General features: G+C 41.2%; 1 protein-coding gene across 1 annotated transcript in view; it reads right to left on the bottom strand.

Annotated features, from left to right (window-relative positions):
* Nucleotides 1-23018, bottom strand: part of LOC142102005 (uncharacterized) — a 44641-nt gene extending 21623 nt beyond the window's left edge. Inside the window, exons 1-13 of the mRNA XM_075186505.1 lie at nt 22859-23018; nt 14345-14426; nt 11932-12068; nt 10104-10439; nt 9853-9975; nt 8566-8796; nt 7159-7314; nt 6032-6217; nt 5805-5918; nt 4168-4401; nt 3915-4025; nt 2427-2619; nt 816-961 (exon numbers count right to left, since the gene is read on the bottom strand). Coding sequence (XP_075042606.1) covers nt 816-961; nt 2427-2619; nt 3915-4025; nt 4168-4401; nt 5805-5918; nt 6032-6217; nt 7159-7314; nt 8566-8796; nt 9853-9975; nt 10104-10439; nt 11932-12068; nt 14345-14426; nt 22859-22910 — 2101 coding nt within the window. The 5' untranslated portion in view covers nt 22911-23018. The remainder of the gene's footprint in view (nt 1-815; nt 962-2426; nt 2620-3914; nt 4026-4167; nt 4402-5804; nt 5919-6031; nt 6218-7158; nt 7315-8565; nt 8797-9852; nt 9976-10103; nt 10440-11931; nt 12069-14344; nt 14427-22858) is intronic.
* Between the last annotated feature and the right edge of the window lie 4602 nt (nt 23019-27620).

Here is a 27620-nt window from a genome sequence, read left to right as displayed (position 1 = left end):
TTTTCAAGCATCTTTCTCTCCTACACAGCACTGTACAACGTGCATTGTGGAAGGTACCATGGGAGGGTCCATTGTGGTCCATCCCCGAGGCCCTACTCTGCTAGAAGATCAGAGCAGGGGCCCACAGACCAGCATCATGGGGGGCCCTCACCTTCAGGCCCATTAGACACTGCACCCTCTGCAATGTAGTAGTTCCAATACTATGTACCCCTATATAAGCTGATAGGTGGCTCCTCCACTCTATAATTAACATAAGGATATAAAGCTTGACCAAAGTAGATAGGAATTATGTTTTTTGTTGTCCGATGAATTATTTACAATAACAACATTCCTATTTGCTATCTGTAGAGTATTAGTTATGTTTATTTATTAACTAGCTGAAGTACCCGACATTTTCCGGGTTTAAATCTCCCAGTTATTAAGTTATCAATGAGTTGGATGTAATTGTCAACATTTTAAAAATAATTAGCAGCTTAGCAGCTCTTCCAACACACCCAGGAGGTGGCTGTCCAGTGTCGTTTTTGTTTTTATTTTAAATGTCATCCAAACCCATCCAGTGGAAGGCCCAGAAGAGGTTCCCCGAGTCAAAGTTCTGCCCAGCGTACACCAACTGGAGGTCCGACTGGGTCTCTAACTCCCCTAAATCCTGGCCAGGATCCAAGAGGACCACCTGGCATTGGTTTCAACCTAATAGGTGCAGGGGTGCTCAAACTTGTAACTGTACAGACAAACAAACAGACCAATGATATTTATATATAAGATGACCACGTGTCTCTCTCTGCTACGCTGCCCGGGGGTGGGTTAGGTTTAGTTACCTGTGTAACCGGCAGCACAGCTGCAGTTATAGCCGTCCTGGTGAGGCTGGCACTCTCCCCCGTTCTCACACTCATTGGATGCACACAAACTGATGGGAGCGTCACATTCTGAACCTGACCAGCCGAAATCACAGACACATTGAGAACTGCAAAGGAAGAGACAGGTGAGATGGGGATAAAGGAACTATGATGGCCGATAAATAGATTTGATGTACAAGTGTGGCAAATCACAGTCCTGTCTGAGAGGGCTCATAGTTGATTCATTGTTTTGTGGATTTACTAAAACGTGAACTTTAGAAGGTTTTTAGCAACAACTTCTAAAAAAGAAAAATAAGATAATAAATTAAACACACTTAGGGAGAGATTCAATTCAGTGTGAGGTTCGGATGCAAATATTTCCTCCATTTACTCATATATCTGCGCACCTTATGGGATGGAAGGGTAAACAAGCGGAGGTTTCATTCAGAACATCGAGGCAATGGGTCGGAGTCATTAAGGCAAGTAAAGCACAAAACAAACTTTGCACCTGGGCAAAACCATGTTGCATTGGAGAGGGAGGTCAATTTACAATGTGGGGACTGATTTATAGTTGGGGTAGGGCTTGTCCTAGATCAACTTTAAATTTCAGTGTCAAAATACAGCTGTCAAGTATTTCTGTGCTAGATGAAAAAACAGCCAGTGTTTTCCTTGCATGCAAAGTAATAAACTAATTTGCGCCCCATGCACTGTAACATGGTTTGTCCTGGAGAACATTTACATTTTTTTTTGTCTTACTTTCCCCAATGAATTGAATCTCCCCTTTAAATTATAAACTTATTTTTTATACTCTGAACATCATTTTATGCTTGAGCAATAGATAAAAGGTTTGCTAGGAAAAATGGGATTTCAACTATCAATATGAAGATTACGGCAAAGTAACATCCTACAATCCCATACAAGTGACAGACCGACCTGGGGGGAGATATAGCAGAAACGCGTTTCGCCTTGTGATATAAACAAACACTGCATAGTAATGTGAATCTGGGCAACAGTAGAATGTTTGGCCTAAAAGTATAATTGGCTCTGAATTGGGTGAACTTCTGATATGTAATGAAACCAGGTCTTTGGTTTTTGACAGGTTTGTAGACTGCTCCTCGGTTGTCGATGGTCCCCAGTAACTGATCTGTGGAAATTTAACTCATCTCTATTGAGGAAACCTGATGACTCTACCCAGGCAATAAGCTCTTTGTATAATGTTGACATTTTATCTCCAAAATTCTGCTGTAGGCTCAATATAATGGTCATAATTCTGAAGAATATTTTTGTTTTGCTAACATTTGTAGCAGGCCTGGCCAACCTGTGGCTCTTCAGGTGTTGTGAAACTACAACCCCCAGCATGCTCTGCCAGTAGATAGCAGCCAGATGCTGGCAGGGCATGTTGGGGCGTGTAGTTTCTCCACACCTGGAGAGTCACAGGTTGGCCAGGCCTGATTTAGAAGTTGCTGTCTGCAATAGACATGTATGTGCACTCAAGTACCAATAGATTGTAGACCTCAATATCTTCAGGCAAATACAAATCCAGCAACGTTAAAGGTACATAAGAGTCATGTGGAGGTGAACACTGAAACCAACCAGTTGTCTTGTGTCTGACAGGTTCCATGGTCACAAGTGATGTTGGTGCAGCTAATGTTATGTAGGGCGCAGGTCGGTAGGACTGTCCCCGGTGGACAGTAACAGAGGAAGCTGCCATTTGTGTTGTGGCAAATCCCTCCATTCTGGCATGGGTTGCAACTGCACTCATCAATGTCTGCTTCACAAAGAGCGCCTGAGAAGAGAGAGAGAGAGACAGACATTCAGAACGGAAGATTAGACATGACACCAGTAACATAATATGAGAGTTGCCTGAGAGACAGTTTGAAAGATATTGCTTTACAGTATGTTTTTGGAGTGTGGGAGGAAAACGGAGCACCTGGAGGAAACCCACGCAAACACGGATGCGCATGCGCAGCAGCTCCGTTTCGGCAGCGCTGTCGTATACAGCAGCCGCGGCGCTGTCAAAGAAGCATCCGCGGCGGTGCTGTATACAATACAGCAACACCGCGGACGCTTCTTTGACAGCGCCGCAGCTGCTGTATAGGACAGTGCCACTATGGTGGGGCGGGGGTTTCTGGAGACCCAGAAACCCTGCCTGCGTGTGCCACTGCTCACAGAGAAGGCCATGGTCGGGAATGGAACTCATGACCCTAGTGCTGTGAGGCAGTGGGAAGTGAAGGGAAGTGCTAACCACTAAGCCACCGTGCTGCCCCAATAGAGTTGGATAGAGTCGCTTCTTCTTTGCAACAAAAATAAATTAGTCTATATGACTGCACAATGCACTACATACATGTTCATTCAACAAATGTAAAAACTGATTTAAAGTTACCATCATGTTGGGAATCATGAACGGAATTAGTTTGGATTGATGTCAGGATAGAGATAACTACAATACAACTGTATATACAGTGCAGCAGTGCAGTGATGGTGATTTCCTAGCTATGCTTCCTATAATTCAACTACAAATGACTTGTTAGGAAGCATCAAAGAGTAGTCAGGATGTGAGTAGGGACATCAGTGATGAAAAGTATGAACCAGTCACAGTCACTGAATCTTTAAGAGAAGGTTAAACTTCATGGGTTTGTTCCTTTATCAACCTCTATAACTATGTAACTAATTAGGTGTACTTACATACTATATCAACTGCATTGTTATTGATTCTACAACAGGTATATTTTCAGTGACTCACACCGAGTCATTTGACCAGATTTTGCATAGTGAAAGTCAGATGACGACTTTGGCAGAGATGTTGTGAATATTCACTTCTCATCCTGATCTGTAGCCAGGGAAACATACCATGGAGAGCAATGTTGGCTAAGGAGTATTAGATATTCACAACAAGTCTGAAATGGTAGCAAAAGTCATATCTTTGAGTTCAACTGACAATTTTGGGTAGACGTTCTATCTCCAGTATGAAAGTTATGCTATAGGAGAGATAGAGAAGGATTACTGGTGTTCCATGATGGATCATTTGTCAAGAGTTAAATTCACGATAGGCACTGTGTATATTTCTAAGGTCTAAATTACCTGAGAACCCTGGATCACATTGACATTGGAAAGCGTTCATAAGATCAATGCAATGACCTTGTACACATGGGTTACTCGAACATTCATTCACATATGTATTACATGTGGGACCTGTAAAGATAAGATAACACAGCACTATAGTGATGTGAAGCACACAATAGAGCAAGGATGTGGAAGCAGGGTCAATAGAAGTAATATTTAGGGATTATCGATCTTACTTTCTAGATTGTGGACAATGACAGTGATGTATTACCTGTGGTCCCTGGCTCACATAGACATTGGTAACCGTTTTGCCCATCCAGGCATCGGGCGCCATTATGACACGGCTGACTCTGACATTCATCGATATCTTGCTCACACCACGGGCCGGTGTATCCATCTGAACATTCACATGTGAAGAAACCTGGATGGTCAACACAGTGTCCAAAACGACACGGAGAGCTGGAGCATTCGATCACATCTATTTCACAACGTGAGCCCTGAAAACCTGGGGAAGAGGAAATAAGAGGATAGCCATGTTAAGAGTAAGGTCAAGTAGAGGTGGTAAGTACAAGAATTTAGAAACAAAGGAGTTGCTTGGAACAGGAAAATGTAGAGAAACTAATAGGAAAGACTCAATAGAGAAGAGGCAAGTCATAAAAATGTGCAGTCTCGATCAGACACTAGGCAGGTCATAGCACATCTAGGACACATTGGCACACAGCAGTAGCAGAAAAAAAAACCGGGGGTCTGCCCTCCCTCCCTCCCCCCGTGATGTTGGATTTTATAAAAAGGCATCCAAAACTCGCGAGATCCAAGATCCGATGACGTAACAATGCCGTTTTGCCTCGTTTTCAATGCCGAGGGCGCGCAACAGTACCGAGCCGGCTTGCGAGCCGACTTAGAACCCCTAAGTTTGGGTGTGTTCGGTTTTCAAGAAACCGACCCCTCCCATCTCTATATTGAACACACGCAGCTGAGATGAAAGGCAACTTGGGTACACGTGTAAATATAAGGCTGCACGTGCACATGAGAAAGGAAAACTGAAAGATAAAACTTAGCTGCAGCTTTAGAGCATGTACAACAACAAACAACTATAAAAGGGTTATATAACATATACAGTAGATGATGACCTATGGCTGTTGTTTGAAACTAAGTAGGCAATGTGAAAATATAGGGGGCATTGTGTAATACTGATTAATAAAAGAGGATGATGAATTGACACATAGAATTGCACATACATCACACATTCTATTGAAGTGGATAGTCTAATTAAATAAAACTTATACGAGAACAATTGATCCTTATGCTATATACATTTGGTAAGTAAAGCGCACTAAATAGGTTAGAACGTCTATCTTTTACCGGATCTTCTGCTCGATAATTGCATAGGTTGTACCCAGCTTTACATACTAAAGTACCAATGTTCTGGAGTGCTCCAATCAAAAAAACATTCTGATCTTTCAGTAACTAATTAGTCTTTGCGCTAATGACAAAGTGATCGCCCCCTCTAAAAATATAAATGATTAATGAACAAATTGAAAAAATAAATAAATATATTGATTATAGAGGTTTGATCCATTTTCTGATGCAATAAAATTTACGTTCAAGGGGCAAATGTTTTCAAATTTACATGAGCCCCATTATGTTTAAACTTTAAATAATATTATTGATTAATTTGGCGAGTTATATTTAACCACAATTTGGTTCCACTTGTTTATCGGTGGTACACACTATACTACTCTTTATCTTTTTTGGGTCTTTATAAGCCAGACTATCTATAAATAAATTTTATTATACTATTATTATAAATTATATTATTAATTTTATATAGGACAGCAGTATTTGTTTTACTTTATGTTCAGACAATTTAATTGGTTTGGGTGTAATGTATGTATGAATCCCTCTCACCTGGAGGACACGAACAGTTAAAGCCATTTACTAGATCTGTACAGTTCCCCCCATTCTGGCAAGGAGAGCTTAAACATTCATTTAACTCCCGTTCACAAAGCTTTCCCGTGTATCCTAAAGATGGGGAAATAAGATAGGAAAATTAATTTCATACAAATAATATTTGATTATCTTTTTTATAAACGTTCTCTTTTAATTCATCTCCACTCTATAGATGGCCTTCTTACCGGGTGTACACATACACTGGAAACCACCAGGGAGGTCAAGGCAGTAGGCTCCATTGAGGCACGGATTGGAGTGGCACTCGTTCTCGTCTATCTCACAGCGGGTACCCGTATAGCCGAGGGGGCAGCTGCACAAGAAAGAGCCCTCGGTGTTCACACACTCTCCACCATGCTCACAGGGAGATGGGCCTGAAAAAGGGAAGACAGATACGAATGAGTGTAGGACAACACATGGCCAAGGTTGTGGGTAGGAGAATGGAGGAGGATGAAAGGGGCCACACAGGGAAATGAAGGAGGATGGAAGGGGCCATATAGAGAAATGAAGGAGGATGGAAGGGGCCATGTGGAGAAATAAAGGAGGATGGAAGGGGCCACGTGGAAAAATGAAGGAGGATGGAAGGGGCAACATGGAGAAATGAAGGAGGATGGAAGGGGCCTCACAGAGAAATAAAGGAGGGTGGAAGGGGCCTCACAGAGAAATGAAGGAGGATGGAAGGTGCCACATGGAGACATGAAGGAGGATGGAAGGTGCCACATGGAGAAATGAAGGAGGATGGAAGGTGCCACATGGAGAAATGAAGGATGATGGAGGTTCCACATGGAGAAATAAAGGCGGATGGAAGGTGCCACATGGAGAAATGAAGGATGATGGAGGATCCACATGGAGAAATGAAGGAGGATGGAAGGTGCCACATGGAGAAATAAAGGAGGATGGAAGGGGCCACATGGAGAAATGAAGGAGGATGGAAGGGGCCACATGGAGAAACAAAGGAGGATGGAAGGGGCCACATGGAGAAATGAAGGATGATGGAGGTTCCACATGGAGAAATAAAGGAGGATGGAAGGTGCCACATAGAGAAATGAAGGATGATGGAGGATCCACATGGAGAAATGAAGGAGGATGGAAGGTGCCACATGGAGAAATAAAGGAGGATGGAAGGGGCCACATGGAGAAATGAAGGAGGATGGAAGGGGCCACATGGAGAAACAAAGGAGGATGGAAGGGGCCACATGGAGAAATGAAGAATGCCTGTTGAAGTAATAGTGAAGAAACTGAAGTACAAAGAGGTGAATGTGCAACAGAGATGACTGTGCAATAAATAGTAATACACCTTATTTAGAATCCTCACCTAGCAGACATTCATCCAGGTCTTCATAACACGTGGGTCCAGTATAGCCAGGCTGGCAACGGCAGAAGACCCTGCGAGATGAGGGGTGAGTGTCACAGGTGGCATCTGGGTGACACTGATTTGTTAGGCACACATCCTCCATTTGGCATAACAGACCTAGGCGGAGAAACAATAGCCACAGTTTTGTAATTCAAATAACATTCACTTATGGACGGGATTATGAGCTATAGACAAACACTTAATTCTGTCCTTGGAGAAATGTGCGCATACTTAGCTAGCGCTCCCTCCTTGTCTCACAGCTGCTCAGTACAATTTGATTGCTAATGTCTTGGCACCAATAACAATGGAAAGTTTATTTGGTACAACTCTATAACATCTGGTCCAGATCTGGGCCTATTATGCTGCTGCTGTAGCTATAAATTAATCAATTAAGGAGATGTGCTTTTGGAATTGGGAACAAGTGGAGTGCATGGTAAGCAGACGCTGTGCACTTTAATTGGCATGACTGGAGGTTCTCTACAGTACACTTACTGTACTCGGCGGGAGTTTTTTAGAGTGGCATTATTTGGGGCAAGAAAGCTGTCACTCTATAGGAGTATCCAAACCCTGACCTGTACTAGAAATTCAGATAAGCTGCTATAAATACAACTCTGTCATGTGATACTTAATATGTCTCTTATATTTCTGAGGTTAACTTTGCTCACTTAGTTGTGACTTTGTGAAGATTGAAGGATCAGGGAAGTCTACAGAAGTTCCCAGGTGCCGCCAGCTCAGTAATCAGCTGGTACATTTTCTACCCAGGATTCAAGGAAGAACCCTTTACATTAGGCTATTTGATTAGATATTATCTAGTACCCATTATGATAAATGGTTTTATTGCCTTTTGTCATAACATTCTTTTTGGCCTATGTTAGGCAAGCGACCCAAACATAAACTCCTAGAACAGGCAGTAGAGGTCTTCGGCTATAGCAGCCGCCTTTCCCGTACGTTTACATAGAACAAGAATTGAAGTTCTTGCTCTCTCTATAAATAGTCCTATCTAACAATGAATTGAATAGTACAAATGGCGCCAATAGAAAAAAGGTTGTGCGCAAGGTAGTACCTTCATAGAGGGAGATGTAATGATTAAAAAGCTGAGAAGGAGCAACAAAAATGGTCTAGAGTCCAGCACAATCTCTATGACCATTTGAGGAAGAACAAGAAATAAAGAAGTGGCTTTGACAACGGCCTCTTGAAAGTGATTTATGGGCAAAACACTTTTGTGTATCCCTGAAGTTATGTCCAATAACTGAAACGTTGTATTAGGACAACCAATGCCACCGTTTCTTTGATACTGATGACCGAGTTCTATACAAATCCTGAGACAAGTTACTCATCCATAGAGTACGGAACATTATATATACTCACCGATCCTTCCTGGTGGGCACAGGCAGGCGTAATTCCCCACCTGGTCGGAGCAGGTGGCACCGTCGGCACAAGTAGCTGTTGCGCAGTCATCTATGTTGTGTTCACAGTTGTCGCCATCGTAGCCATTGACACACACGCACTTGTACTCGCCAGGCATGTTCTGACAAGTCCCCCCGTGCTCACATATGTCAGGAGACTGGCATTCATCAATGTCTCTGGAACAATGCCCTCCTAACAGAGAGGAGGAAAAATGATAGCAGCACACATTATGGAAAATTAAGAGAATTAGGTAAATGTCAATTTTTGGTCCAAATGAAAAAATATATATATATGGTTTTTATTTGTAAATTAGAAACTATCTTTTTTTATCAGATAAAAGTGTTACTGCTGAGTACAAGCTTCTCACAGATAACATACCTCCTTGTAAAGGGAAGTTTCCCTTTACAAGGCAGTGCCGCTTTAAATTTAAACGCCGAAGACGCCAAACTCGCGGATGTTGAAGAACCAGGAGCTTAATACATTTACCCCCAGGTGTAGAATACCAAAAAAATATATGATTAAAAATGAATCTTCTACTAAAGGACCAAATATCAACGTTTAATTATATTTCATCTAACACAAAGTACTAAACATTCTATATTGGAGAATAGCTCTCCTTTAACACAGATTTTGCAGCCCTAAAGCAAGAACAATGGAGGCGCAAGAGAGGAAAATCAGGTAGAAATGGCGTTATCTAATGGTAAGCTCACAACATTATATTTTGGTGCATTCTTATACATTAACTAGTCGGATGTTTACTAGGCATGGTTCACAACCTGCCGTGTCCTCTTACCCCTGTCTGGAACCCTCTTATCCCACCTGTGCATCTATCTGCCATATGTAGTAATTGTCAGGGAACATCCACATCCAGAGAGGTTAGTAAACTGATAATCTGCAAAACTAGTTCAATATACCCAATAATGATTAAAATCGATTGTTGTGCAGTTATCTTCAAACTGCAATGACAGATGACCCATGAAACTGGAAATGACCGACTTCTTGGCCAAAATGACAAACTCCCATATTTCCCATGTATGTGGCCGAATTGAACAGTGATGCCGTCGCTTAGCTTTTGGGCCCAGTGGCAGGATTACTGCGTTTGTGGCTAGCTTAAGGAAGATAATGAATAAATACCCTTGGTTGGGGGGAATGAAAGGGGAATTAAATTAGAGAGTATGACATGGGAAGACTGGCACCAGTTTTGAAGCAGTAGAGATGGAAAGGCAGAGTGGAGAGTGGTCTATCTACCTTCCCACCCAGGCGGGCAGTTGCAGCTATATTTTTGAAGTCCATCCACGCAGATGCCTCCATTCTGACATTTGTGGTTGATGCAGTCATCGATGTTCTCCTCACACTGAGAACCTGTGTAACCTTAAGAGTAAAACAGACCCTTTCATTAATTCACACCCTCCTGGCTACAGACCCCTATCTCTCCTGAGCCAACACCCACCCACGTACAGAAGGGGTAGCCAAAGCAAGTCAAGCCCTTGCACACTCACCTGGTGGGCACACACACTGGTACAAGTGGACATCTGTTTGATGGCATGTCCCTAAGTTCAGGCAGCTGTTTGAGGAGCAGGTCCCTTTCCTCATTTCACAGTGGATGCCATCATACTTGTCTGGGCACAAACACTGGAAGGATCCTTTGAGGTTCTGACAAGTTCCTCCATTCCTGCAGGATGCTGCTTCTTGGCACTCGTCTACATCCTTCTCACAAGCCTCGCCACTGAAGCCATGATGGCACTGGCACTCAAACCCAGGGGCCTTGTTGACGCATTTTCCATGGTTCATGCAGCGGTTGGTTGTACAGTGATCCACGTGCTCACAGTTTTTGCCTAAGTGACATGATTTATTATTATTATTATCATCATCGTGGGACATGAATAGTTTATTGTGCTATAAATTAGTTATGTTGCTTTCTGGAATCCAAAATATAATCTCTTCTAGTATGACAACCTGATTAAATATTCCTGAATTACTAAAGTCACAAAACCATCATTTTATAATTTGAATTATTACCTTCCGCATAACATATCCCCACATCCATTCCTATGTTACGTCGCATTTTACGTTGTGAAAAGATCATATATAATAAATTTCCCTTTAGATAATTATATTGGGGGATATTCTATAATAGTGGAGGAATGGACATTTCGCCGTAACCTGTCTTTAGGATAGTCTTGTTTTCTATTCTGTATTCCGTTACGCTATGTAAATCCACATTAAAATGTTACATTGATAGAATACACATTTCGCAGTACTATTTTCCGTGCTTCAACTTAAAAAGTAGGATGTGGTCCTCTCTGAAGATTATAGGGAATGGCAAAAACTCCTTTTTTATGGAATTTGTTTTTGAAAAAAGGACGTTTTAATATCTTTATACTTTTAAAGTTATGTGGTGTAAAATTATATAGCTGTTCCAGAAAATATATATTTCTAAGAACATTTCAGAACCATGCACATTTATAGAAAATCCACACATCTCAACAGACCTCAATACTCAAATTTAAAAAATCAAAAACTAGTATACAAAACGACAATCTCCAATTCGCTGCATTAAAGCTCTCAATAGCTCAAATGTCATTGTGCTGAATTTTGGAGCCAAACAATCGAAAGGGTGGACCCATAAAATGTATATATTAGACCATGAACGGGAAACAGTAGAGAAAGAGTAGGATGTTTGAGGGAAGATAATAGACTGTCATGAGACACAATATTGGACACTATTGTGATCATACCGGAATACAAAACAATATCCTTAGTACAGAAAAAACTACTGGAATAACGTGACTCAATATATTATAAATTTACAGGAAAACTGGGTGTGGTTTGTTCTTCGTTCTTCTGAAAGAATGCCCAGAATGCCTACAACATAAGTATGCATCCTGTCATTGCTGCTACTTTGCGTGGTCTACCTACAACGCATTTCGTTATCATATATTTTGTTGAAATAAATAAGATATAAACAAATACTAGGCAACACAACATTTGCAATTTGCACACATCGGTCAAATTTAATAATACTAATACTACTTTCATTTTTTTCCCTCTTTATCCAAAACAGACAAGCCTTGGTGCTCTGTTATTGTCTTATAATTATCTAATAAGACATAGTAGGTACGAGATATTACAGAATACCAATGTTAAAATGAGGAAAATAGTAAAAGATTCAATATATCAAATAAGATAACATTTATAAATACTGTTAGCCTTGGAAAAATGTTAAATATAGTTTGTATGAACACTCGTTATCTGTTATTATAAGGTGTGGACTTTAATAGAAATACAAATCCCATAAGATTATGCTGAAAAGTTGAGCTTGCTCACCTGTCCATCCAGGCCCACATGTGCAGCGATACTCTACGGACGATAAGCGTGAACATGAACCTCCATTTTGGCAAATAAATGCTGAACAGGGTGGCCCGATAATCTGACAGTGGTCCCCTTGGAAGCCCTCAAGGCAGCTATATGACAAAACACAAAGTCTATGATGCTTAATAATGGTGACAACATGTAAAAGTTGTATATAAGCACTGCAGGTAGTGGACAAAGTAATGTAATAACCAATAAAGTGTTGGACTATCACAAGTGACTCATAAGGCCTCTATATGCCATGGAATTGAGTTTACTAGTGTATTGTCTTGTTCCAGAGTACTCCATACTCAGTTGGGTACAGATCAGGTGACTAAGAAATCCATGTCATGTGGACAACATCAGTGTCATGCTCATCAAACCATTGGGTGACCACATGAGCCCTGTTGATGGGGGCATTTTCATCCTGGAATAGAGTCTTCCCCTTCGGAAAAGAAATGCTGCAACCTGGGGTAAAGATCATCCTCAGTATAATTAAGTATCAATTAACTTTGACTTTGACAACTAAAAGGCATGACTTCACCCAAACCATGCCAGGAAAATGCTCCATACAAGCACCAGTACCACCAGTGCTTGATTCACTGTTGGATCAAGTAATCAAAACTGTAGAGGTCTTTAGGTTGGTGCCGCGGGTAAATCGCCTGGTTCTCAAGAACATAGTGAAGGATGATTCATCTGACCATCACCTTTATCCAGTGTTTGGTGCATTGCCAGGCGTGAGGGTTGGCTTATGTGCTGCATCCCGAATATGATATCCTAGTGTGTGGAGTTCTCCTTGACCATTTTTGATGACAGACTGCTTAAATCGATAGGTTTGAACTTGCAGTGCATTGACCTGCAGTTGTCGATTTGTTCTGACTTGCACTTCAAATGAATTCACGGATATCACAAGTTTTTCCTTTGTTGATGCTTTTCCTCTCTGGATTCCATGCTGACGTCCTCGTAGACAATGCTTCTTGTGAAACATTAGGAAGTTGAGCTGTCTTGGTCACTGAAGCTCCTGCCAAACGCACCCAAATAATCACCCAGTCTTTCAAAGTCACCAAGATCGCCTCTTGTAGCAATGCTAGCCAATAATTAGGGCAACCAGTCCAGGCTTTTAATACATGACCCTGACATACTGTGATGCTATCTGCTTAATTAACGCGTGAGCCAATATGCTTGGTGCCAACATTTAGGGCCTGATTCATTAAGGAACTTAAATTAAGAAGTTTCTTATTTAAGTCTCCTGGACAAAACCATGTTACAATGCAAGGGGTGCAAATTAGTATTCTGTTTTGCACATAAGTTAAATACTGACTGTTTGTTCATGTAGCACACAAATACTTGATAGCTTATTTGTACATTGAAATTTAAAGTTGATATTTGTGTGCTACATGAAAAAACAGTCAGTATTTAACTTATGTGGAAAACAGAACACTTATTTTCACCCCTTGCATTGTTACATGGTTTTGTCCAAGAGACTTAAATACGAAACTTCTTAATTTAAGTTCCTTAATGAATCAGGGCTTTAGTGTTTACATTTTTTTGGTCCACTACCTGCACAAACATTTGCATTTGTTGAATAAGTTTTCAATTTATATGATGTCAGTATGTGAATTAATTCTGGGATGAATAAATGGTCAGTTACACCTACCTCTATATTGGAATACAAGGTCTGTCTGCCCCATTCCGATTAAGCGTTTTTATTACCCTTCACCAAATAAATAAACCTGGGGGTAAATCTATCAAGCAGAGAGTTTTCCGGCGGGTTTGAAAAGTGGAGATGTTGCCTATAACAACCAATCAGATTCTAGATGTCATTTTGTAGAATGTATTAAATAAATGATAGGTAGAATCTGATTGGTTTTTCAAACCCGCCGGAAAACTCTCAGCTTGATACATTTACCCCCTGGAGTTGATTTACCTACAGTAGTTACCATAGTAACTAAAAATGGTTTACACTTCCTGGTTTATATAAGTCATGTGACAGTTTGTCCAGTTTTCACCGTAACCGGTTTAGTTTTTGGGGTGTTACTCTTAGTCCCAGCACAGGACACCTATAATTAGGCTGGCACCTGGAGCTTATAGACATGGCTCCCATAATTTTGACATATAAAACTCGGAAAAAAACCAGGTGAACTAAAGGTTGTCCAAGCTATAAAATCCACCCTGAACTAACTTTTAGGTCTCAAAAAAGGTGAAACAGTTATGGGAACTTAATTCAAATTATCCTGTTAACTTGGGAGCATCAGTAATCTGAACTATAGGCAAATGAACATTGAAAGATAAATATGTTAAACACTGTGTACATGAGGTTAGGCTAAAGAACACATACATTCAGCAATGTGGCACACTGACAGTATCGGGGAATTATGGGTTTAGTCACCTGCAGAGATGGGTTCCATTCTGTAATATCTGACACTTTCCCCCGTTAATGCAGGGATCCTGGTTATTTATACACTGTAAAGCTGTGGAAAGAGAGAGGAGAAAATAATCATCGAACAGAAAAAAGACCTGAAATGTGAATTATACAATTTACAGTCAATCAATTATTTCTAGATTCAAACTTTTACAAATACACATGAAATATTCTCAATTACTGCCTCTTTCTCCTTAATTAACTTATTCTAGAACATATTTGCCATTTTTTTACCAAGTCCACAAGAACAAAAGAGAACGATTTTGTCTGATTGGTTGCTATTGGCTCATTGCTGATTGGTTTGTATTGGTTGCGCTACATTTGCATCTTCCATATAGTACTCCTTGTTTGACAATATTCATTAAAAAATAGATCATCCTTACCTTAATGTACTAGAGTAGGATTTAGGATGCTAAATATTCTGTATTTAACATCTATCTATATATTTAGAGAATGAGAAAGAGAAAAAGGATAAAGAAAGAGATCGAGATAGAGAGAGAAAGGAAGGAAGCGAGAACAAGAGAGAGATATAAAGAGAGGGATAAAGAGAGAATGAGAGAGGAAAAGAGATAAACAGAACAAAAGAGAGAATGAGAGAGAACGATAGGGAGAGTTTTAGAGTAGTAAACATACGAGCAGTTACGAATCTAGATTTTTGTTGGGAGTGGGCGGGAAGTGGGGGTGATTAGTGGCCCGTCCGCTTCTTCACTCCTAGTGTGGAGGGGGAGAGTTACCTGCAGCAGCACGCTATATGTGTGCCTGACTACCTAATAACTTATAAAGCTCAGCAAATAACAGATAGGGGAGTCAGCTTTGAGATGTTACACTCCAGCTGAGTGGGCCAGTTTACTTTTTCAGGTCCCCCTTAGAAGACCTAGACAGATTCTGAGTATGCTGGACTAATAGGGAATGTAATGGAATAAACAAATATACCCCCATAATAAAGGGGGTGCAAACTAAGAACTTGTTTATTAAAGAAGCTGAGGGATCTCAGACAGGAGGCATGAATTTCTTTTGAAAGCAATTAACAGTTTATTTTGACATATAATTATTTTTGTTTGAAAATTTCTTTATACAGATGTTTGGAACGGCGATGGGGACCAGATTCGAACAGAGTTTGGAAACTTGCACATGGGCAAATTCAAAAATCATTATTTTTTAAACGGTCCATACAGTGCAAATCTGGTTCTCTATGGCAGTTTCATTGATGATTTATTTATTATTTGGAGAAGGGGTCATTAATTGGAACAAGATTTCATTTCTTTTTTGATTTCAGATATTTTTACTTTGAAGTTTACCCATACCTTTGATCATAACACGGTAAACTTCTTGGATATCAACCTGTCTATTATGGGAAATAAAACTAGGACATCAAATTTTGACAAGCCAGTGAATGCTAAAAAATATGACTAAAAAGCCAAATTGGTAGATTAAAACAAAATTGTTCCGATAATAATGGCTTTTTGAATGAAATAAAGTATTATGCTTCATGAGTTTAGTGAAAGAGGTTATCCAGAATCACACTTGCAGGAAGCAGAGAGTTATGTACTGTGATGAGGAAGGGGGATATGTATGGCGAAGAGGGAGGCGGGGGGGGGGTCTTGCCACAATAATTAGTGCTGGGCCCCGTAGTTTCTGATGGCATCCGTGTCACCAGGCACTCCACAAAGTAAAGGTGGTATGTATCACAGCCACAATACATTTACCCTGATAATCCACCCTTATGCAATGGTTCCATAAAATGTAATACATGGAGACATATGCGCTACATGGCATGACCAGCTGCATTCTCCAGTTCCCTGTCATTGTCTGTCTCTATGTCCGGATACCGATGTGTTGCCAGTAGCAGTTAACAATAGTGTGCGTTTCCTCTTGTGGCAGCCAAATTTAGGCAGTTATTATTATTTTATAATACTACAAAGAGAACATCCTATTCACCTCGAGATTGGTCTCTTTCTACACTCGTGGGACCACAATGTAATTATAATACGCAGGTTATTAGGTGTATAAACTCCTGTAAATAATAGCTGTGTAAACAGTGAGTTCTGACGTAATTGCTTCTATTGGGTCCTGATGTGAAATCTTCAGTGTTCATTAGGGAAATTTTTTTATTATAAAGCATAATGCCCCCCCCCCCCCTGTTGTAAGGAGTATGGATATTAGACATTACCTTGGAGTGTATATTCCCATGTATAAACACAGACATTTTATCACCCTGTTTGCACCAAATATTAGTCAGGGATTCAGCTTTATTACAGTCTTCACTACAGTGGGAGCAAGCAGCTCAGAACATTAGTGCAAGCATCAGGATGACTGATCCCACATATCTCTTCTATTCATAGGAGCAACAATGTAAATCGCAGGTCAGAGCAAGTGGTGAAAAATCAGGTATGCACAATTTTTCGGTATTTATAATTGACCCATGGTTTATACCGACTCTTTTGGGAACTGTAGAGCTATACAGGCAATGGGATCCTCGCTTGTCTCGAAATATCTCCTTACTCGACACCTCCGTTCTGCACAAGATCTACGTCTCTCCTCCACTCTCATCACATCCTCCCATTCTCGGTTACAGGACTTTTTCCAGGCTGCACCTACTTTGTGGAATTCCCTCCCTCCCACAGTAAGACTTTCCTCTAGTCTTCAAACCTTCAAGCATTCACTGAAAACCCACCTCTTCAGACAAGGTTATGATATTCCTCAACCATCATCTTAATTTCCCTAGGTTACCCTATTACCATCCTCTACACTACTAACGCAAGACAACAACCCTCTGACCAACATTGCAACACACACAGCCCACTCAGTACTGTTACCTTTGCAGTCTGGCTGGTCCATTGTGCAATATGATGTAGCACATGCCCTTGTGTTTCTAACTCCCATTGTCCTATAGATTGTAAGCTTTCGAGCAGGGTTCTCTTACCTCTCTGTCTGTATGTATTACCCAGTATTGTCTTATTAATGTTTGTTCCCAATTGTAAAGCTCTACGGAATTTGCTGGCGCTATATAAATAAATGTTGATGATGATGAATGTGTCCTGCTGGAGCAATAATGCTTCTCACCTTACAGAGCAGTTTCCAACACACAGCAGAGGTTTAACTGATATTGATGAGAATGCAGCTTAATTAATGCATTAGTGTGACCCCCAGACCCAGGTCTATCCTGCTGGAAATAGGGGGATGGTGTGATACCCCCGCCCCCGAGGGGTTGAGTGATGTGGGAGGAGGAGCCATCATCCATAAGAGAAATAAGAGTGGCAGACTGAAGAGTCTGCCTCTGAAATCTACAGACCTGGTAGAAGGTAATTGGTGGAGAGGGCTCTTACTGTAATAGAGGTGGAGGCTGGGTATTCATTTAATGAGAGGAGATTTCTCTACCATAACAACTGGAAGAATGCACAGTGCAAACCATTGCGAGGCTCCTACGGGACCTTGCCCTGAATTGAATTTCCCCCTTAAGTCTTAAGAGGATGGATCTCAAGGCAGCCATGAGTTCTGTTTCAGGACAGGTGAGTATAAAATTTATTACAAATAAAAAGTTGTCTAAGAACAGTGGGCCTGGTACATCAAGGAACGTTAGTCTCGTTGTGTGTCGTATTGTGTGTGAAATTGCTCAGAAACTGACTTTACTCCAGTGAACGCAGGTGCATGTAACTCGAACGCTAATAACACTTGTTTGCAAAGTGTTTGTAAAAATGCATTTTATTTACAGTACATTAATAACATGCTGATATATGTATTTCATGTAAAGAAAAAATATATATATCTTTTTATATAAATTTATTTTTATTAATGATTATAGTACTAACATGTGTTCATGTAGTTTTTCTTTTTGTGTGTCCTGATGGGGCTTTATATTGCTAATATGCATTGTGCACATCATGTACTGTCTGTCTGCACACAGCAAGTACCGTATAGCCAGAATCTACTTATACCTGTATTCAATTAGAAATATTTCTGAAGACAAGTTTGTAGGTAAATGCGGGCCTACGTGCATGCAATTTCCATCTGTTTTTAGAAAACGCAAATTGCATTCACTTTGCGTTCCTTGCTGAATCACGCCCAGTATGTTTAGCCCTGTTATACCCACTAGTTGTACGTCTGCTGAGAATTTATGGCCATCACTGACAGACCAAGCATATAATCATGCTTCGCTATGTGTTCTTTAGCAGAATTTGCTAAATGAAAATTCTAAACGGTTTCAAACGTTAGCTAAACTGGTAAAGGCTACTCCTTGGGATCTGGATCACGCAGAGGTGTGAGCTAAGGGTGTCTTGCTTAAGAAAGTTAATCAGGAAGAAATCTGTAAGTGTTGTAATGCTAACATTAAAAATATTTGGACCTTTTAAGCTGAATTGTTGAAAAAGAGAAGTGGTACTGTGAAATGAATGAGGATTGTATGCAAGAAGACAACGGGATTATAGATTTATGTAATGAACTGGGTACTGCAGGTGAGGGAATGGTGACTATGGAGGCAAGTACAGCAGAGTAGAAATAGACTAGGAGCAGACTAACTAAATGACCATCAATAAGCAGTTTCATAACTGATCTGTCAAAAACTATAAATACTTTGGGGCAAATTTGTCAAAACTTTTAAAAAGGAAAACAGTGGAGGTGTTGTCCATAGCGACCAGTCAGATTCTAGTTATCATTTATCTAGCACATTCTAGAAAATATAAATGATTGTCCTGAATGGTAATCATTGCTACATAACTCCGTTATGATTCAAGACGCTCCGTGATCACATAAAGAATGACCGGAGAACAGCTGCAGAATATTGAATCCATGAAATAAGAGGAATAGTTTTGTATGCGTAGATGATTATTTAATTTCCTGAAAGCTTCTTAGGAAGACATATGTAGAAATATTTGTGGTGTAATCTATGAGTGTATTTTTCCTTTTAAATAAAACCCACTCTTTACTCCCCACCAAACTTCCCCCCTCCCATGGTTCACTCCACATTCACCCCCTCCAATCTACTCTTGACGCTTCTCTCCAACACCTGCATTAGTTTCTCTTCGTCTTCAGTGCTCCTCTCAGTGTCTTCTTCTCTTGGCTGGCTCCTCCCACCAACAATGTTGCAACGTCATTAGTTGATGTCCGTGATGCTAAAGGGTGGAGGGAGCCGGACGCCTCTGTGTCTGCAGTGTGGTCTGGTTCTGCCCTCCTAGGATAAGGGGCTTATTTTAGAATGAGTTTATAGCTACCTGCTGTATTAAAGAGGTTTTTTTTTAAAAAAAAAACACTTTTTCGCTATCAATACCAATGTTACAAAAGTTTTTCTTGTGTACCTAAGACGCCTCCTACTTATCACATGGGTGTAGATACTATTTTTGCATTTTTCTTTGCAAAGTTTTTTTTTTGGATTCGTATTCATCCAACTCATTGGGTGATACGGTCTTTATAGTCCCTTCTGTCCCTACACTCATCCAATACACAGCAGGACAAGACGCGATACTAAACAGCTACTTATCCATACAGAACCAATGCACGCTGAGAATTAAATTCAGTATTTGTAGAACAACAGAAGTAGTACTGTGCAGAAATGAAATATATTAAAGAACTGACATTATTATGTGGAAGCGATCGCCGGGTCGGGGAGCCAATCAGCGCTCCCCGCCCGACCATCTAAACAACAGCGCTGTTGTTTAGAGGACGCACTGGTGCGCTGATGTCATCAGGTACCGACGTCTATATAAGACACCTGCGGCAGTGCCCGGCAGGCCAATCGACAGCAGAGCTCGGAGCAGGAGGACCACTTGGAGCTGCATCGAAGGAAGAAGATAGACCCGCCGGCAGCAAAGACAGAGAGCTAAGCGGACGTTGATAGAGGCATCCCTCGAATAGGTAAGGCCCCTGTGGGTACCACCTCACCCGGGCCCGCGTCTGCACTCTATCCTCTCGCTCCACAACCGGACACAAGGCCCGAGCCCCACTTCAGGCATTAGGCCTGCGCCCCAGTTAGGGGGGACCATTGTAGATATCTACCTAGGGTAGATAGGGGACTCAGCCGCAGTAGAAGGGCACAAGGCCCTCAGCCAGTTAGTCTTGGCTTTAGGCCTAGTCAGGTAGGTAGCGTTGCTCCACAGCAGGGCACCAGGCCCTTAGTTAGGGTTCGGGCCATTAGGCCCACACACAGGTACAGGACTCAACCCCCAGGCAGAGCACAAGGCCCGCAGCCAGCAGGCCCATAGTCAGGACAGGGCCGGGACATCTTCCCCGCTAGGACCCAGGTAGGCGCCAGGTCAGAGTGGGAGAACCCATTGTATACTGTCTTGTCATTGGGTACTGCATTGTGGGGTGCTCTGTATATTGTATTTCTGCCATTGTTGTGGTTACTCGGGGGTTGCGGGATTTGGCTGTGCTGTCTCTACAGGGACCAGAAGGCGGTGCCCCACGGGAGAAAGGAGGTGGTATTCGTTCTCTGGCCTGGAAGGGGCAAGTAGAACGGGCAAAGCACCACGCCAGGGAGGAGGCCCGCGGCAGTTTCCTCCCACTCTGTAAGTCCTTAGTACCCTTTCCCCCTCCCCTTAGTCCCAGAGTTAGCAGTAGGGTTCTATGTCGGCAGTGCAGCGCAGCCCCTTTGAGTTTCCGGGGGAGGCTAAGGTTTCCCACGGTTTCATATGGGTGTCTGGCCTGAGTTTCGGCAGGTTCGCCTGACGGTTCCAGGACAGGCGGTGCCTCGCGGGGTAGGATGGAGTTCACCTGAGTTCCGGCAGTATACTGACGGTTACAGGTGGGGACCGTTATATCCAGCGGCATGCTGGGGTGGGATTCCTGCAGCCAGAGAGGACACCTTCCATAGCGGGCCCTCTGGATCAGGTGAGAGCCTTCTCCACAGAGCAGGGGATCACCTGGGTCGGTACCCCGGGGTAGCGCCCTCACAATTAGAGATAAAAGCTTCTTAACTACTAATTAAATCACAGGACTAGGTCAAAACAAACTCTGGACACAATCCTAATATGTAGAGTGTACAAAAAAGTAACCTAGTGCAGACAGGCCTATACTAAGTGTACAGACTGTGCAAGTAATGTCGAGCATGATTGCTGTAGGGTGACGTAGACAGGACACGAGATGAGGGGAATGTGGGGGGTGGAGAGCCCTCTATCTTCCTGTTGTTTTCCTGTATTATGTGGGAACTATATAAACACAAATACACTATTTCTGTAACAAAGTTAAGAAACATTATAACATTTTACATATAAACCCTCATCTATAGCTGGGTCCGGCTGAGCGTTCGTATCATATACAGTAATAATCAGTTGTTATCCTCCACTACAGTAAGATACAGTGTGACAGATCTATCACTGTAACAAGCATCAATTTCCAATGATTTTTTTATTTCATTAAAACTAAATGCATCAAATAATGTCCCAGTCGTGTCCTTTCCACACCTGTCACTGTTATGTAACACAAGACAACACCAGCACCCAACACTGTTACCTGCGTTGTCCTTTATATTGTACTATTTCCACAGAAGCCCAACACAGCTCTCTACCCTAATCTGCTCCCTCACACTCCCCGTTCTCTCACTGCACCTTCTGTGCGATTGCTTCCTCCTGTCACTTCTCAAACCTGATTTACTGCTTGCTCAGATCTGTACTATGTCTGTACTGAGTGACTGCTGTGCACCTGCATCCTGAACTCCACATACACAACTCAGACCGTTATATTATTACGGTCTGTAGGGCAGAAATAGACACAGGAAGGCTGGCATGTCCTTCTGATGGGAACCCTAGTCAGCAGGTATCTATTCCACCTGGCTGTCTCTTTTATCTCTGCACACATGTGCAATACCTGACATACACAAGGAGAGATACTGAGAATGGAGAGGTGGTACTGTGCACTTGCCAACATAACAACAGATACTGAGAATCACATACAGAATAAAATAAGTGGTGATGTGCAGCTCCCTATAGGTTTAGAACAAAAGGACAAATGCTGACAGAAGTTTGCAGGATACCGAACAGAAGAAGTAATACTGTGCAATCATGTGTAGATGCAGAATGAGGATTGCATGCAGCATAAAGAACAACAGGTGATGCTGTGAAAATAAGGAGAATGACAGAATCCAGCTGCAGAACAAGAAAAGATAAACACTTAATATTATTCAATATTAAAACACAAATCTTAAAAAACCTGCCACTCTCAATGCACTACAGGAAAAGTTGCAAACAACAATTTTGTCGTCTACTCAGCTCTTTTTCTTAATAAAATTTACACTCTGCCATCAGCTATTCCTGTACTGACCTATCACCCCTGCTGCACACTTGTATCCTGCCTTCTCCCTGCTATTCCTGCGCTAGTTCCGCACCATTCTCTCACTACCTATTATTCACCGCTGCCCCTCCACTTTTCCCGTAGTGACCCACAGTCACCCAGCGACAATCCATATTGTACTATTCCTGCGCTGACAACGCTTCCACGGTTGTGTCCCTGCACCTGTGCTTCCCCTTACTGCCCACCCCTTGCCCGGCTTACCTTGGCACAGCGACAGAGAACACAACGATACAAAAGTCCAAAGGGTGCCCATCACAGCTTGTTCAGTAATCCAGGGCAAGGAGGTTCTCACCAAATTCTGGGCATCTCTGTAAGGCTCCCACCCCCCATCATACAATAAGAATGAGTGAGGTCAGATTCAGGAAAGTGCTCACCCCCCCATCCTATATCGTTATAGGACAAACTGCACCCTGTTCACTTCCTGGCTGCAGACAATAGGGAGAGCCTGAGAACAGACCAGGCAGGAGGGGGGTGGAGTGGTAGGGGAAATATTAGTGTCTGAGATATCTAAAATATGAGAGGAAAATATACGAGACCGTTAGCTCTTGTAGTGTAATATATAAGTACTTCCTATATCAGCACCTTATTACTCCTCCAACAGCAGCAAATTAATACTCCGTTATCAGTGGATCTGTATAAATCTCATCCATAATTCATTTTACTCAGAACATTTTTTTTTACAACTTTCTTTATATCCTGATACCAAATATAAAATTACAATTCCACAACTACTCAGTAATGATACAACGTTCGTGGATAAAACTGTGTGCCGGAACAGAACTCGCTTAAGAAATAAAGATGGGGATCAGAGATTAAGGAGTTGATATAAATTCAGTTTTGGGACAAGAATCGGCCTTTAAGTTTATGGGAATTTTATTTTTTTGTGAGTCACTCATTCATCTGCCAGTGTCCCCCCTTGGTCCCCCCCCCAAAAAAAAGAGATAATAGTAAACCATAACATAATAAGAACATTTAAGAACTCAAGGCCTGATTTATTAAGGATCTTAACTTGAGAAACTTCTCATTTCAGTCTCCTGGACAAAACCATGTTACAATGCAAGGGGTGCAAATTAGTATTTTGTTTTGCACATAAGTTAAATACGGACTGTTTTTTCATGTAGCACACAAATATCAACTTTAAATTTCAGTGTACAAATAAGCTATCAAGTATTTGTGTGCTACATGAAAAAAGTCAGTATTTAACTTATGTGCATTGTCTTCTTGGGATAAGTAGCCATTAATGTGCACACAGAGATGGAGCAGTATTTGTCCATTGCTCCTCTTAAAGTTGCTGAAGTTGGGGGAGCGAAGATGGATGGCAACTTTGAGGATTGAGGAGTTTGAATGTGCTTAAGGGCAGGAATCTATTTTCTTCACGTATTTATTGATAGAAGCCTTTAATCAATAGTACGTAGATACAAAATGCAGCACAGGATACAAAGAAAGATTCTCATCCTTTTAAAACTGTGATTTGGATAATTATCTTGTTGGTTTTTTTCTTCCTTGTGCTCCTCCTATAATGTTCCTTTTTGTAGAATGTAGATTATTGACTCATGTACAGAGAAAGCAAACTTAAAAATGACATTTACCTCCCCCACATGCCATTCATTTTACTGGCATGTGATACGAGAAATGTAAATTTAAGGTTTGCTACATTTGTACAGTATCTTCTATATCAGCCGCTGGCTTCTCCGAGTCTCGTAGTAGCGTCTCTGATAAGGGTCCTTCTTGTCTAACAGATAAGTTTAGTAGGGCGACCAGACCTAAGCATTGTGGATGTGGTTCCACGCATCTTCCACATCAGTACAGTGGACGCTCTGAGGGATGGTCAATGCCTTTGTAATGGTCTTGTACCATCCCCAAAATTGTCCCTCTATAAGCAAAAATCTCTGAAACGTTTTTCTTGGAAAGACCCTACCATGCTGTAGGACCTGATGGAGAGAAGGGTGTACTCATATATACAAAATAAATGGCAACAGGTGATCCACGCATTCCTTACATACTTGGATTCAATGATTAAATTGTGTGGTGTTTGAGGTAACGTATTACACCTGTGCAAATTGCAACTTGCAATTACAAGGGGTATGACTACTTTTTACATTTAAATCATACCTAACTTTTATTTTTAATAATTTGTGGAAGTGTTTTGGAATACTTATTTAGATTTGACATGGTATTGATGACGTCACGCCCGACATTCAGTGAGAAGCGAAGAGGGAGAAGGATGCTGGGTCCCGGGCGCCGCCGGATTGTTAAGTTTTTTGTTTGTTTTTCCTCTTCCTGTGACAGCACCGCGACACCCCTGGGAGCCACGGCACCGCTGTGACAGCGCCACGGCACCGCTGGGAGCCAAGGCACACACTTTGAGAACCGTGGGGTTAAAGTGAAGCTTTAGCTGGACACATGAAACCTATTTACTTCCACAAGATGAAAACAATAATCAATCTCTCCCAGCTAATGTAGAGTTAAAGAACTTGCATTTCTCTCCTGAGCAACCATTTTAGGCACTTTCACAATAGAATCAAACTCTTGTGACAAATGATTACTCTCTATATCCTTTGCACATGGCGTCAGCTTGCACATAACTTTAAATACAGCAGATTTGGCTGGAATAAACGCTTCCATCAGAGAGAACCATAACCTCTCAATGGCAATATTACAGTCCCAGTCAGAGGTTTTAATAACAGTTTGATGTCTCACTTAAATAACTTGAACACACCAAAGCAAAATAACCATAAGCTTATCTGTCTTCATAGGAGTTTTGCGGACATCCAATGGGCAGTGGCAGCCAAGTCTTTTCCTTTACTCTATTGATGCTTCCTTCTGGACTGGCCTGTACATACTTTTGCTGCAAACATTCCTCAGGCAATAGTTCAGTAACAACTTTTACTGATTCTTTGTGGGAAGATCCTTCATTATACCAGCCAGCAGTCACACATCATGTCAAATCGTGTAAAGTGGAAACGAGTCCAAAAAAGAAATAAATCAGTACTCCACAGACGGTCATAAAGGCTTAGAGCGCAGCCAGGACACGCAAGCTAAATCTGCCATTACTCAGGTGTCCTGTCAATGTAGCAGCCCTCCAAATTGTTAAAAGTTCATAAATATGTCAGGATACATTGCCACAGTGTCAGCCTTCAACTGCAATATAGACGATTGGGCCACATTTAGAGAGAGAATGGAAATGTATTTAATTATTTTGATCTTCTAATGAACCATTTAAACCCCAAACTGCTAGTAAATGCAGAAAGGTTTAACAGGTGAAAGTATTTCTGCATATGGAGTTGATACAGTTATCTGAACACTGACAATTTGAAGTGGGTCTCTTAGATGCAATAAGAGACAGGCTGGTGTGGTTTATGCACAGTGAAAGTATTCAAAATAAATTAGTACCTGAACTAGAATTAAAACTGGACTGAGTAGTGTCTACTGCAATTTCAATGGAGACAGCAGCAAAGTTAAAAACCGCAGGAAGAGTCATAAAAAGACGTATTGGAAAAGTATGCAAGTCAATAAGAATATACAATAGAGTAATGAAATAGCAAATTCACCGTGAACTAAATAAACCTTCACAGGTGCACAAGGTGATGGAAAATGAGACAGAATCAACTGACAGACAGGAAACAGGAAAATATTTATCATGTCCAAATAATATGGATCACTCCTAAGTTAAAAATGGAACTATGCACGAGATCTGCTCAGTTATTACAGCAAGAGAGGCTTACAAGTTATATGTGGAAATTCCATTATGAAAAGCTCAATACAATACAAATACAAAAGAGAAAACACACAAATTATGTCTATATGTATTACAAAATAATCGGACCGGCATTGTTTGGCCGTGAATGCTAAAAGGAAAGTCTATAGAACCATTGAAGGTGTCAAATTCTAAAGTATCAAATAGCGACACTGCTATTAAGAGATTAAATTAATTATTAACTGATGCAAACCCATATTTGAAAAAGGGATAGGAACACTCTAAAGAATGAAAGCCAGCATTATATTAGATAAAAAAGCTACTCCGAAATTTCACAAAGCTCAGCCTGTACCATGTGCTACTCGACCAAAGGTAGAATGGTAGAAATTTTGTCACCTGTAGAATGGAGTGACTGGACCCCGTCGATAGTTCTAGTGTTAAAGAAAGGTAAAGTGGATACAATTTGCATATGAGGAGACAAAGAAATACTTGTCAATCAACATAAAGACAAAGGTTTATTTCTATAAAAACAGTCTTGTCCTTGAAATAGCTTCAGCTCCAGCAGTTTGGCAAAGAGCTATGAATGAAGTGTTGCAAGGAAAGCTCAGTACTCAATGCTACCTCAGTGATATCATTACAGGAAAAGATGATGATAATTTAAACAAAGTGTACTCACGAGACTACATGGACATGGGCTGAGAGCCAATTGAGATAAATGTGAATTCTTTAAGGAACAAAATTTCTTACTGTGCACATGTAATTAACAAAAACCGCACAAGTCTGAAGACAGAATTGAAGGAGTGTTGCCAACATCACAACCACAAATTGGTTGCCCAATAGAGAAATTATCTATGTTTAGCAAAATCAGCATCATATAGTTCTACCTCAAACATCAATAGTATTACACCCACAGAATGCTCTCTTAAAGACAGGAGTGCCATGGAAATGGTCTACAAAGGCTTTCGAGAGACAAAGAAGTTGATAACATAAGACAAGGTCTTTGCGCACTTTGACTAATCACTATCTATCAAGTTGACATGTGATGCCTCATCTTATGGAATGGGGGTATTATTATTACTCTACCTGATGGCAATGAGCCACCAATCATATTTGTATCGAGATCCTTAAGAAAGGAATTACACACAAACTGTGAAGCTTAAAGTCTTGGAATTTATTTACTCCCAATACACCAGTATCGGGGGGGTACGGAAGATTGGTGCCAACTACACCGACAACACTTACCACAACATCTGGAGTCCAGCTGGC

Source organism: Mixophyes fleayi, chromosome 9 (genome assembly GCF_038048845.1).
Source record: "Mixophyes fleayi isolate aMixFle1 chromosome 9, aMixFle1.hap1, whole genome shotgun sequence".
In the NCBI taxonomy this organism is placed as follows: Eukaryota; Metazoa; Chordata; class Amphibia; order Anura; family Limnodynastidae; genus Mixophyes; species Mixophyes fleayi.
Note: the sequence above shows the minus strand (reverse complement) of the source record. Positions and strands in the feature narration are given on the sequence as shown.